At 43.9% G+C, this 14,676-nt stretch overlaps 1 protein-coding gene across 4 annotated transcripts in view; it reads right to left on the bottom strand.

Moving 5' to 3' along the window:
* ripor2 (RHO family interacting cell polarization regulator 2) overlaps positions 1 to 14,676 on the bottom strand; it is a 64,947-nt gene that overhangs the window by 19,144 nt on the left and 31,127 nt on the right. For all 4 annotated transcript variants that reach the window (XM_037092236.1, XM_037092237.1, XM_037092238.1 and 1 more), the window contains exons 2-6: positions 8,592 to 8,712; positions 4,384 to 4,539; positions 3,947 to 4,025; positions 2,616 to 2,639; positions 2,104 to 2,157 (exon numbers count right to left, since the gene is read on the bottom strand). In XM_037092236.1, the coding sequence (XP_036948131.1) occupies positions 2,104 to 2,157; positions 2,616 to 2,639; positions 3,947 to 4,025; positions 4,384 to 4,539; positions 8,592 to 8,712 (434 nt within the window). The remainder of the gene's footprint in view (positions 1 to 2,103; positions 2,158 to 2,615; positions 2,640 to 3,946; positions 4,026 to 4,383; positions 4,540 to 8,591; positions 8,713 to 14,676) is intronic.

Here is a 14,676-nt window from a genome sequence, read left to right as displayed (position 1 = left end):
ATTCTTCCTTTGACGCCACTCAAGACAAGCACGTCTCTAGTTAAAGACGCACCTTAGTAGCGCGAATGCAGATCTGTGCCGTGCTGGTCTAATATGCCTCATCAAACTGAGCTGAACCGAGCCAGCGCTTGTCGACAGAGAAGCCCTGGGAGTTGCGTCCAACATTTTCTCGTGATCATACGTCTACCATGCTCACATATTTCCTGCAGTCAACTTGTGTAAAATAAAAGAGATGTCAGGTGAAAAACTCAATTCTCAATACAAACGCTTGAGACTTTATTTAAACTATTTCATCTCCAGTCTGTAACCTGCACAGAGGCAGACAGTGAATGAGAAGAGCTAAGGAGCGCTGGTGTATATTTAGAATGAAAGAGCACAGAGAGTGCAAGATTTAACTTCCTTTTTAGTTACGCTTTGACTTTTGAGGCTCTTTACCTGCCTGACAGGATAAATCAGTCACTCTTTCAAATATTTACAAGCGCATTCAAATCTATTTTTCGCACAGAGCCTTGAAAGAACAGAAGAGAGACTCGTGTTGGATGTTAAGCGGAAAGGCTGCGAGCGCGTGTTTGCTTTAAATCCATCCTGTGACAACCTTCGCACGACAGAACGAGCAGAATCTGCCTCTGTTTTCTCTTTGTAACCAAAGTGAAGGCAGAGTGCGCATGCAGCCCCGAGTTTCTAAGAGAACCTCGCCTCATTTCTCTTTCATCAGACCTTTCTTCTGTGCTCGCTCCATTTCCGCCGTGCCAATCGCTCCTCACTGTAGTCGCGTAACCGCCCTGACCCAGATTCACCGTCGCCTTTAACCCGTCAGAAACACTTGAATCTAACCAAGGACGGTCTGTTCTGTTGGATTGTGCCGTACGTCCCCTTGTTTATGGACATCTAAAGGTGAGTTTTTATTGTCTGTCAGGATGTACGGGAACATAAAGGGTTATGGTCACCCACTACACGGCTCCTTTGTGTTCCTGACGACTTCAAAAGGGGTCCGTCTCCGGGTAACCATGGTTATCTTTGGAGCGGCACTGTTGTTTGGGTGTGCGTATTCTGATTGCCTGCTGTCATGTCTGATTTGAGGCACAGCATGGGAGACCATTACAGGAATACTGGAGGGGTGGTGGAAAAAAAAAGAAAAAAAAAGTCACAGAGCCTCGTGACCTTGCAGGGGATTATGTCCCCAACTGGCAACCATGGAGGGAGGGCACAAAGGAAGAAAGTTTCCCTACCTCATATTAAAAACAGCTGGAAACTTCCCCAGTACATCAACATGCGAACCTGAACCTGACAGAAAAAAATCCTTACAGCAGCCAACCCTGCCATCGTCACTCAAAAGCTCAACATGAAACCGTCAGGAAGTGCTGGGACGCTGGCCACTTTTCCTTGGTTTCGTGCTGGGATTCAGATGACAAAGACTGACATGCAACCACAGCCGGCAGCTGGTTAGCTCAGCTTAGCAAAAAGACTGAAAACGGGGTGTAAAAGCTTGCTTGTCTCTATCCCGAAGCAACAAAAATTCCCCATCAGCACGTCGAAAGCTCATTAATTAACAAGTTATATCTCATTGGTTTGATCTGTAAAAAAAAATAACCAAAACTTGAGCTTGCTATTTCCTATAAATATGCCGCTTTAATTACGTACAACAACGTGAACTTTTGACTGAGTAGTTGTTTGATAATTTGCACAGTGACTGTGCACAGTTTGAGAGGCGTTCTGCGTCTCCATCTGCCAGTGGGCCAATCGCGTTACGAGCAAGTGTGATAATATCACATATCAGAAAAATCTTCTACTTCATCCACAACAGACAGATATGAAGATGGTATTGATCTCCTTATCTAAACCCTCTGCAAGAGCAATAAAAGTTGTATTTCTTTTTTCTTTTTGAAATGTCAAATTATTGCTGTCAAAGAACTGCGAATCTGAACCAGTATTGTGGTCTCTGAGCGACGGTGTCAATGTCGCAGCTTGGAGAGGCTTCGAGTGAGACGCGGCATTGAGACGCGAAGTCTTCAACAGCCCTTGACGGCTGCTCCTCCGAAGTGAAGCACGGAAATGCCGAACAAAACATTTCAGCTGCTATCAGTCCACCGCGGCAGCTCTCACCTTGCTCATGTGAAACTCCAGACGTCTCATGTACCGCTCGATGGTTTTGATTTGCTGCAGAAAGACAGAAACAGCACAGTCATTTACTACGACGACATGTGTTTACTGCAAACACAAGGATTCATATGTTCATGCTATACACTGGATATAATGATGCCAGCCTGAGCTTACAAATCATAAAAAGTGACACCTGCGTTCACTAATGACGATGTCAAAAATGTTTAGTTATGTGCTATGTGTTGTTTTTAATGCAGGTATCTAGCAGCGTATCCCTTCAAGGCATCTCTTCCTGTTCCCTCACATGTTTTCTTCCTCTTTCATCACATCTCCTACACTATTCCTCAATCCATTCAGCCCCTCAACTCCTTTCTCCCTCCCTTTTTCTGCCTGTAGTCATTTTTTTAACCCTCCTTCCAGTCTTTTTTCACCCTCTTCACATCAAAGACATCCCCCAACGCACATCAAACTTGGAGCGGTTGTTACCGCAGACGCTCCTCTCTCCGTCAACTCACCTTGTCAAGATCGTACAGCACTCCCTTGAGAGAGAAAACACACACACACACACACACACACACACACACACACACACACACACACACACACACACACACACACACACACACACACACACACACACACACACACACACACACAATCACACAGTTAGTACAGAAAGACAGCACAGCTGAGGCTGCTCTTAAGTAATGCAAAGCAGACTGTAGTTGTCTGGCATCAAAAGAAAAGATCCCATTAAACAGCCACTGTAGTGCAGCCTTGACTCTGTATGTGTACAATGTGTGTGTGTGTGTGTGTGTGTGTGTGTGTGTGTGTGTGTGTGTGTGTGTGTGTGTGTGTGTGTGTGTGTGCATTGTAATAAATGAAAATGTTTCTGCCGCGTGTGGGTTTTGCGATGCTAGTTGAATCTGATGTATTGTCATTAAAATAAAAGATAAAGTAGACGTGAAAAGGGATCCCAGCTGCAGAAACTTTTGTTCATGTCATTTTCATACATAGTTATTTATAAGATATAAGCTGCTCAGCTGCGTCCAGCTTCATTCCTTTGTCTGTTGCAGAGCCTCAGATTCTGCTCGGATCCAGAGCCGTTCACCGACGGGAGGAAAGCTCGGACATGACATGACTGGGATTTATCCTCACTCTCATTAACTGGCTGTGTGCCGCAGCAATGGAGGTGACCTGGCTGTTTGTACCGAATAAACGCTCACGCCAGTAAAATAAATAAACAGAATTGATCCCGTGGTCAGACTCACTTCATTTCACTGGCGGTGCACCATCAAACAGCCATCATTGCTGCTAAGAATGTATCGCCTTGACTCAAGCAGAAATGCTCACGAACGAGGTAATGATTTAAACTTTCACTCATGTTACGTTTAGACCTATTCGCCAACTTCCTTCCTCACTCTCTGGCTCTTTCCCGGGAAAGTTGCGACGACATGTCACCAAAAGGAATCGCAGCATTACTTCCAGCATGAGTTGTGGTTTTTTATGGGTGGTTTGAACACTGTTGGAAACATTTTGGATGATGTAGGCACCCAACTCAACCTGCCTGACAGCACTTCTAAAAGGTTTACAGCCTCATTTCTACACTTTCCTACAACAATTTTCATTTTTTTCAAAGCACTTTTTTAAATTCATGCTAAGCCTGCTACCTGTCTCTCGGTGGTAACTTAATATTTAAAGCCCAGAAATGAGAGCGGCGTCAGTCTTCTCACCCAACTCTTGGCAAGAAAGCGAAATTTGGATATTTTCCTAAAATGTCATAGTGTTTCTTTAACATGTGGGATTGAACTGTTGCTCGTATGTGGACTGATGCGTGGCTTCTCACCAGGCGGGAGTTCCTCTTCATGTCCTTCATCAGAGACATGAGTTTGTCCAGCTCCGTCTGATGGACTTCAAGGTATTCACTATAGAAGGAAAAGGGGAAACATTTAAGGTCTTTATACAAATTATGTAACAGTCGGCAACCGCACCACGAGAAAATGATATGTATATAATGATAGAAGTATGCAGTAAACATGTCGGTATGTTAATATTTGTGCAGCAATGTGAATAAGTACCAGAGCATGGGCTGTGAATGTATACATTCAGAAAGAGATCACCAACATTTATGGGCCGAAACCACCCGCTATCGTAAAAACAAATCGTTACTCAGGAGCATTTTGAGTTCATGTATAGAAAAGGAAAGACGTTTGTGATTGCTGGACTTTATGGGGCGTGCGAGCACAGATGTTTTAAGTGTGCATCAGTGTGCGGGTGACTCACTCCAGGCCTTGTTTGAGCGCAGTGTAAACCTCCTCCAGTCTTTTGGGCTGCGGCTCCCTGGAGCTGCTGCCTCCCTTGTGTCCTGACAGGTGGGGCTTCTTTGGCTTCGACTGGGGCTTCTTCTGCACCGCCGTGTTCCCCATGAAGGAGTTACACCTGTACACATGGAAGCAAACACACACACAAACAAACAAACAAACAAACAAACAAACAAACAAACAAACGCATCAGTGAGTGACTGGAGGGGTCCCCAGTGCACAGAAAACTTTCTTTTAGTCTGCTGTGCACTGATGTAAATCATTTTCAAACTCTAAAAAGACTGTAGGAACTGTCTGCCAGTGCCCACATTGATATTTCTGCTTGTTGTGATATCATTTTCTTCAAAATCTCTAGAACCTAAATTTTACCAAATAAAACAGCCAAACAAATTGATCCAAAACACGTCAGTGCTTCAACACAATCGATGCTCTCGCTCTTAGGGTTTCTATTTTAGATCGATTTAAACAGGATCATGCAAAAAACAATCTCCAGCAGTTGATATTCATAATGTCAATTAAACATATACCAAGGACTAAAAGGTGTAATTCTATCAAATCTGAACACACGATGCTCATATTCACTGCAAATAAACATCTGTAGATTCATGTAGAACTCATGCATAAAAAGACACTCCTTAAAACTGCAGAACTCAGCTGAGAATCATCACGTTTTAGCGGCACGGTGCAAAAAGGAACCTCTGATAGCTGGTTTGGCATTCTTTTTATGCCGCAAATTAGCCAAAGTGTGAACAAACACGACTCCATTGCAACACTATTGCTGTTTACACTTTCTAAAGCCCCTAGAATTACAAAAGCAGAAAGCACGATCATGCCCAGACTTAATTGGGGGATTGGAAAGGGGTTTTTTGTTCAGTTTGTCGAAGGTGTGCTCCGGCTTTGAAGATCTCTGATTCGCAGTCACTCACACAGGCACAGTGTTGCATCTCGTTAAATATTTAGCATGGGATTTCCACTGAATTTCGGATAGCCAGGCCTGCAGATGCATGAGACAACGTAATGTTAGATGAGATTTCAGTATCATTTTGCAGCTGCCTGAGCTTGCCCTTGGGCCAGTCTCAGCATGAATTAATCTCATTCATCTGATGGGAGGGAGATCGTCGAGCATGTCCACACCGAGATAACTCAGTCACACAGGGCTGACACGTTTAACCTAAATATTATTCAAATATCCTTGGCAAAAACACAGCAGTCAGCCTGTTCATCAATCACGGCAGTGAGCGGCATCACAAGTATGCACGCATATCTGTGAGCACAGGCAAACATGTGCTTCCCACAACCCCCACTTTCTGTGTTTGACCTGTGTTTGGCTGCCATTTGTCTTCTGCTGGAGTATGTGCACGCACACGCACACACACATGCACGCACATGCGCGCATACACACACACACACACACACACATACACACACACACCCCTGGCAATCAATGACATTCACTCTCTTCCTCACAGTCCTCCAGCAGTTGACTAACAACAGCGTGACTGCCAACAAAATGCCAAAAAAATGTAGGTGGAGTTAAGCGGATTTTGTGAGATGATATATTTGCTTAATAGGCAACAGCATTCGATTCCTTATATGGCATCTCTTATGTAGTCCAAGGCGGTAACAACATACATTAAATCATTTGGACTTTAAATCATCAGGAAAACTTGAAAAATGCCCGTCACAGCTCCTCAGAGGCGTCTCCATAAGTCTTTTGTCTGACTAGTAGCCTCATATACTTAAGAGGTGTTTTTGATTGAAAAGGGATGTTGAGTTAAGGCCAATAAATGTGTTTTGTCAGTGATCTTGAGCTTTGACATTTGGCCATCAAATTCTGATCAGATCATCCTTGAGTCATAGTGGACATTTGTACCAAATTTGAAGACATTCCCTTTAACAAGATCATAATATATGACACTCGCAAGAATCAGACTGACGGATGATAGGATGATTAATTAAATGATTGTTGCAGCTCTGTAAATGTGCTGTACCCACAGACTGATCATTTTCTCAATATCCTGATGTTTGATGTCCAAGCAGGGCCGCAACTCATTTTTTATTATCATTAACAATTCATCTGTCAGTTGATTGCTAGAATAGCTTGTTTGTCCAACCAACAGTGCAAAGTCTAAAAACCAAGAAACTACCAGAGTAAAGCATTTAAATTTCACATTCAAGGAGCTAAAGTCAGCAACGTTGCTTGACAAATCACTACAAATGTTTCAGTCGATCAAAAGTGTTGATTGAGATCTTAAGAATGTTTTCAGAACCGTGTCTAAGCCTGGTTTCTATGTTCAAATAAAGAAAGAAAGAAAAAAAAGCCAGTGTAGCTTTCTAACCTCACATCAACTCATTTTAGGTCACGCTCATCTTACCCGCTCATGCACATTTCAGCCTTGAAAACCATCACAGATTTAGCTGACAAATGACATTTCTCTCTCTACTTAATGAAACGATCCCCAGAGTCATCTCAGGGACACGGCGGTGGCAACCAATTCCAGCGCTCCGGCGAGTCGGAGGGCGCCACGTCGCGCGGCATGCAGGCAGGGCGCAGCACAAGTTGAGCTAATCTGCCACAAATGTAGGGCAACGCTGAATGAGAGCGCTGCGTAGCCTTGGGGTCACGCAAGCTGTAGGGAAGAGAGGGGTCTCTTGGCAGAAATACACATATGATGCAAAGGCAATTTCACACCGACTTCTAATTGGGAATCTGCAGCCTTGCACTATGCATGCATGCGTGAACGCACATAAAACATGCACATGGGGTCACACATGGACGGTCCCTCCTCGGTAACGCTGACACACTGAAGTGGCGCCGGACGCCGCGTCTCTTTGCTTTCCACCTCGCTCATTATCAGAATGGTTATTTGTCAGTGGCTGTCAGTCGCCCACACGCCTGAGTCATTCCAACCAATTACCCCTTTCACTGTCAGAGAAAAGAGAAAAGTGGGGGGTGGTGGTCTTCAAACAGGTTCTCTCAGCAGGACCGGGGCTGCTGAGGAGGGCCAGGCATCGACAGCCTGCAGCCTGAGATCGAAAGAGATATTTTTGGGGATGTGAGCTTTGTCTTGTGATAATGGAGCGAGAGCCGTCACAGATAAAACTCTTATCAGACTCTAACTTCTGTATATCAGCGAGACAAGTGACAGGAAGCCGGGTGAGCTGTGTGGTTATACAATCGAGTGCTGATCACCCCTCAAGAATTCAGTTTCTTTCCGGGATCTTGAGACTTGCTGTGGCTCGTTGATCGTCATAAAGTTTGGAACCAGATTAATGTGTCAGCGGCATTCCTCTTTCTCTGTGAGTGATGTTGTTAATCAAGGTCTGGTTACAGTGAAGGGTGAGCTGCACCCCTTTTCTCAAAATCCTCTTTCTAAGCTTGTCCATCAGTCCTTTCTCTCCTACAAAACCACTGACTTTCCATCGATTCACAAGATGTTAGAGCAGCAGTGAATGAATGGCAGTCAAGTTGCTATGGTTACTGCTCTTTCAGCAGAGATTTAACTACATCATCTGAGGACACAAGTTATGCAAGTATGTTTTGAGATTTACCTGAAAACAAGAGGACCCTGTCTCCTTGTTTTTAGCCCTAAAAGGTCAGTTGAGTTTGTGAACAGAACAAATAAACAGCATGGAAGCCAGCACGTTTCTGGCGTGAAGAATCCTGACAATGTCATGTGTTGAAAACTTGAATGTTGAAGTAAACACACACTGATCCTGCCCTCTTATTTGAAGTTAAATAGCGCAGAAACAAGTGATGGAGACAGTGACACCATTCCCCTTGTGAGAGGCGCTGCACCTAGCCGTTGTTTTAAGGCCGAAAAATTACACAATGTTGCTTTCAAATAAGTCATTAATATACAAAATTGGTGGAATAACTCTTTAATAGTATTATAATGATGAAACATCCAGATAACGGCTGATCCACTGTCAAATGTTCCATTATATGCTGATTCATTACTAAAAGACTGATCATTGACATGTTTTTGATCTTCACCTCCAAGTCAATTTTTTCTGAGAATGTGATGCTTTGAACTCGTGCCTGTGGAAAATCAATTGGCTGCAGAGTTTAGAAGAAATGCGCTCGATCACAATCTGACCTCAACTGTCATTTTCAGGAATGAGTAACATCACCTGACTAACGATTCTTTTTAAAAGGTTCATCCTTACCGAGAGCGTCGCTCCTGCAGTGTGCTGAAACCGGCAAAGGACTGACTCCGGATTATACCATTGGGTCCTCCGGGGGAGTGGGTGCCGGCCGCCATGATCTCCGGGACGCGGGACGACACACCTGAAGAAAACACAGATACAGATCCATCATTTACAAATCCACCGTCGGCGGGATAAGGACTCAGAGTCATGAGCACAGCGAAAGCATCTTCGCAACTCAATTAACACCTCAACCATGCCGGCGGAGGGGTGAACTGGAGTGCGCGGAGGATTGTACAACTCAGAACAAAATAGGCTCTGTTGGAGCAGCTTGAGATGTGGACGAGCAGCATTCAGAGCCTGTACCAACATGTCTCACCTCCTCTGTCACCAATCAGCCGCAAACATACCTCAGTTGTTACTGTTTTCCGTCCTCGGGCGGGTGTCACAAAACACGACTCTTGTCACTTTCCTCCAAGTGCACTTGAGCTCGTATGAAAATGTGATTCATGAGACTGACAGCTGTTTAAAAGCCATCGATGTGGCACAAGCAGGGGTCACAGCATACTTGAGGATTAGACCCCAGATCTGCTGCGGCTTTAAAGGCCATGTTTGCCCTCACAAATCTAATTCATGTACAATAAATTCCAAGAAAACCACTCCGGACCCTTCGAGTGAGCCGAGTTATCTAATCACCCTCTCCTATAGTTAAGACATCTTTTATCGGCGCGTCTATATTTAGCAGCTTGCAGCCCGTCAGATTTCAGACCTTCAGACCTTTTCAAGCTGAAGATGTGGAGTGACTCACGCAGGCACTTTGGGAACAAGCTGAAAATAGGAAAAGAGAAATGTTCACATACGGCTGCCGGATAATGATGAAGCGGAGGTGAAGTGTCCAGAGCTTCAGTGCCTCATCTAACAGGTTGGAGATTTAGTCCAGATTGTGCTAATGGCGGCAGGTTGACATTTAAAACGTGAAGGGGAAAATGCTTGATGACAATCAGGAGAGGTGACAATCTGCTGCAGGTCCAGTGTATCATCATACAATTCAGTGTGCCCTCTATCAGTTTTCACCAAACTCAGTCCTCTCTGCCACGGCAACCTCTGGCCTCATATTATTAATGAGTAATAGGAGATTATAAATTTGTGAAAAAGATGTATCAGCAGCAGATTTTTGAATCTTGTCTTGTCAACAACCTCCATTCCATATAGAAGCCAGTTGAAGGACACCAAACGAGGTGCATGTATTGAATCCATTCCCTCCAACACCCAAAAACATCAACACAACGTCCCGTTTCCACACAAGGAAAAAAGGATCAAGGGATATTGTTTTTTCTGCGCAGGTACAGATACTGATCATTCATAACCTGCAACCGGTATTTGGAACTGATTTCCAGTACAAATCTAAGTCTTGGTTTTAGTAACAAGCGTTGGAAAGTAACTTTGCTTCTTTCATAACTTTAGGTACAAGTTACTTTGCAGATTCAGATTGCTAAGCACACAAAACTTAAGTGGAGCCAAAACAAATATCTAATTGACAAGTCTGATTGGCAGAATTCTAAGTGGCAACCATTTTGATAATTGCTTAAACATTTGATCTAGTTATCAAGTAAAAAGCCCCTTTTTTCCATTGTTAATTGTGAGGAATAATTCATGATTGAATATCATTTCTGACATTAAGTGGTTAACTGAATCAACAGATGGGCCACTTATGAAAATTATAGCTAGTTGCAACTGTAAATATTAGTATTTGTTAGTATATGTCATTAGTGTAGCAGTACACAGTTTGTATACAGAATGTAACTGAGGCACAGTCTAGACAACGGTCCAAACATTCATGAGTCAAATCTGCAGATGAAAATCCTGAAAGGAGCAAAACTTCAAGCTCCGCTGACCGACGTGCCGATCTTGGCGCGATGACTGTAAACACTGTAGCGGGGAAGCGGAGGTGTCATTTCACAACTGTGCTGCAGGAAAAGTGTAGCATAACGCACAAACGCCCAGAGGAGAGAGGCAGATTTGTCAAATCAAATTAAACTCTTCTAACGAGCAGACGAGTCGGCCCGCGAAGCCTCGCCGTTCAGCTCTCCTCTGCTTCTCCTCCTGACACACGAGACAAACAAGACAAATCGTCCCTCAGAGTTACCAGTCAAACAACTTTGCCGAACCAAGTGATGAGCAAAACATATGCATGTTTGTGTGTCACTCTGTTTGTCGGGGCCCCTGTGTTTGTAATGCTCGTTTTTTTACATGCTGATCCATCCATCTTTCTTCCCCAGAGGACAGACTACCTCTGAGCGGGTACAGGGCCCATGGAAAGACTAGAGCCTTGCTTTGTGTTGTGTTGGGGGGGGATTGGACAATAGGTCAGTGAGACTGATGCTGTTCAGACTATTTATAGCAGCTATCTCACTTAAACACTGAGGACTCTGATGGCTGTGACTCAGTAAGGTAATCATCAGGTCCATTGGCTGGATGGACGTCTGGTTTTGGAACAGCACGGTCCGGTTTGATTGGTTGAATGTCGTTTGGTTCTACACCTTAAAACTAATGATGCTCCTGGCCGGGGCAGTGCTCAACGGAGCAGGTGTTCAAAGCCCCGCTACTTCTGTCTTCAGTTTGGCTGTGAACTGAAGGCTAACCACAGCTAACACCAGTCAATACAGGTGAAAAACAATGTCACACATGCATTAAAGGGGCACAATATTAGCTAAAACATAAACCTTGAATGAACTTTTGCATGGTTTTACAGTAAACAGTAAGCTAAATGTGTTTAACAGAAAATTAACCAAGCAAACCACGACAGTGACACATAGAGCGCTAAAGAGCAGATACGCATTTCCCTCAGGAGTTGGTAGAGACCAAAATTAGAGCTAAAAGACTAATCAATATTTGACTTCGATGGACTGATGATTTAAAAATCTTGATAATACCATATTTCAGGTCCATTTTTCATTGGTTCTGCCCTCAAGGATATTTTCTGATCTTGATATCGGCAGACAGACGGCCGCGGGGTACGTTAGCTCCAAGCAGGAGCGGGAAGTGAGGAGAAATGCAACTCCTCGAACATCTATAATTCACATGTTGCAGATTCTTAGTTTGCTTGCTAACGTTAGCCTGAGTTGGAGGGCTGCGTGCAGTCACCGTGGCTAAGCTAGCTGCTGACAGTCAGTGAACACTAAACTGTAAAATACCGCGTCTTGTTTTCCTGTTTCTAGAAAATGAGACCGATGAAGGTGGATGTTTCTAATACTGGCAGTTTTAAGATACATCATTGATTTGGACAGGCGGACAGAATTCACATGGTCATATCATCACAATGTTATTCTGCTGAAAGGGCACTCAGTAATATTGCATCAGCGCCTCCCCACAGGCGGCAGGCAAAAAACAGGAGAGCAGCAATTTGCCTTGATGCTCTGAAGCGTTTTGGTCCATTTTAGTCTCTGGATGCTCTACAGCACGGTCTTCTGCCTCTCTGACTTTCTGACTCACTCTCCTAAAAGAAGAGCGGTGGGTGGCACAGGATGGTACATTCTGTTACCTAATGCTCCAAACAGGCTGGACACTGTTCTCTGCACTACACCCTGTGTCCTGACGATTTCCAGTAGTATCAGACGAAGCTTAATCATTAAGGACGACAAGATGTGGACTTGTAAACTACAGGTTGTTCAGTTTAAATCTCGTCAATACCGCTGCGTTCCCAAATGGTTCCGGCGCGTAGCTCTGCTCATGATGACGACCCGAGGGACTAACAGGGTACGACTGTCATCACAGAACACGTGTGGAAATACCAGCGCTCACGCAAGTTCAAACAAGGAAAATGGCTTCATATTTACCTCAGAGTTACACAGTGTGCTCAGTAAAATTTAATGCTGACTGTACGGGGGAGATTTCATTAAATTAACTCGGTGTTTGTCCTACATTCGCTTGTTCAGGGTCTGAACCAGCCGCCGCTGGATGGATGTGGAACTTTATAAAAAGATAATCACCCTGTTTCTTCTCTCCCCGAGTAATGAGGCCAGTACCTGTTTTTTTTTTTTGGCTTTTTTATTTTTGTTTATTTCAAGTCAACATAATGATTACAGCAATTATCAGCCTTTTTTTTTTTTTTTTCAAAATAGAAATGAGCAAGTAGACGAATATTTTCCTCTGTTCCACCGACCGAAATGATCTTAATCCTTACGAGAACGCGTACCCGGACATATTTTTCTATCTGGGCGTTTTTTTTTTTGTTTTTTTTTTCCCAGGTGCTTACTAAATCCAAACCTGACTTTGTGTTACCCTGAAAAGCGGTTGTTGCCATGGTGACAGCGGGCCTGTTTGCCCTGATTACAGACATGTAAAGAGAAGATAAGGGTGAAAAGGCGATGTTCTGGTAAAACGGATCTTAAAAATCCATACTTGGAATGGCCGCTGCTTAAAGTGGACATGCGTGTTGCTTATATGTGCAGATGCATATCCCCATATGCAGATGAACTGATAATGAAAGTACACATTAGATGCAGCTCTGGATTTAATATGTGCATTTATAAATACATGTGTTTGTGTTTTTTTTAATTATATTATCATTATTATATTGAAGAATTGATAAAAATATTTGCCATTTTAATTAAAGTTAAAGAAATGCAACCTGTTTTAAACTAATCAAAGCTTTTGTTGGTATGTCTGTTAACTTTAGAGTCTTGTGAGATGCTGATGCTTTGGGACTGTAGGTCGAGTTGACGGCCATCCCAAAGCGTCAGTATTTGAGAAGTTGGGAACGAGGACTGAAAAATCAACTAACTCACCAACAGCGGCTTTAAAGGGTTCTCCCATTTTGGCATGAGTGGTCCGCTAAATCGCACTCAAGTCTGGGCTTCTGAATTTTCCCAAAACCTTTCCCAGCCTCAGCAAGCCCCTACAAAACAAACTCATTTGATTCAATGCTCCACACGTATAAAGAAACACACACACACACACACACACACACACACACACACACACACACACACACACTCTCACAAAGAGCTGAGCTCAGCCACTGAATCATAAAAAAAAAAAAAACCTTTCCTCTGCACCTCTTAGTGTCACCGCTCGTCGCGTCTAAAGAGGCTTTCAGGACGGGAACAACAATGCCGGCTCGCAGCGTGTTCTGGTTCGGTGCCAGCCGTTACCAATGTTGAATACGACTGCCACTCAAGTCCATTCACTGGCCTTTCTTCTCTGGCGCTCTCACGCTAACAGCCTTAAATGCCCTCGGCGAGGTGCGCGAGCGTGCGTCTTTGTGGAATACGGGAGCATTAGATTGATCAGTATGCTGAGCTGCGGACACCTGATGTAATACCAATTTGTTGTTAGCTCTCCAAGGTCCATGTGCATTGATGCATGAGTCCCACCAATGAGTGTGTGTGTATGTGTGTGTGTGTGCGTTCTGAGTGCTGGTGAGGAACAGACTGGATAAGTGAATGGCGTGGGGGAGAGCATCTGAAGGTTGGACAGGAAGGAAAGGAGGTATCGATCTGGGCCACAGAAGACCAACACCGACTGGGTGAGCTGACTCTCAGTGGGCCGCTTCCACCTGCGAGGCAACAGTTTTAAATGTACACACATTTGTACACACAGCAGCACTGTCGCACCACTGCACTCCTTCTACCCAGCCGCCGACATGTTTTGTTTTTAATTTTGAATCCTTGATTCATGTGTTGGACTCTCGTGTTCAGGTGAATCAGACATCTAAATCGATTTTTTCACACGTGTCTGCAACCGAGGTCAACCCCCGTCTTCTCGCCAATGGCAGCATTGACGCGCTTTCTTCTTCCTTTGTCAACTGTTTGTTCTCACTGCTTCTCATCCTTTACTTTCTGTTGTCACTTTTTTCTTTTTTTACACAAATGTATATTGATTAGAAAACACTTCAGAGACCTTCCCTTTCTCCAAGTATACTGATGCGTTAAATCCAGCTACAAGCTGTAAATTCTTACCGATTTCTTTCATCAGTCAGAAGTTTTCTCAATTGATGACTTTTGGTTTATTTACAGCCATCACAAAAAGGGAAGCAGATGAGTCAGAGAGGAAATTCTAGGTGCCCAGATGATGAAAATGTGCAAAGCAGGTCGCAACTAAACGG

This window comes from Acanthopagrus latus, chromosome 3 (assembly GCF_904848185.1).
Source record: "Acanthopagrus latus isolate v.2019 chromosome 3, fAcaLat1.1, whole genome shotgun sequence".
Taxonomy (NCBI): domain Eukaryota; kingdom Metazoa; phylum Chordata; class Actinopteri; order Spariformes; family Sparidae; genus Acanthopagrus; species Acanthopagrus latus.
The sequence above is the reverse complement of the archived record's forward strand: the minus strand, read 5'-3'. Positions and strand labels throughout refer to the sequence as shown.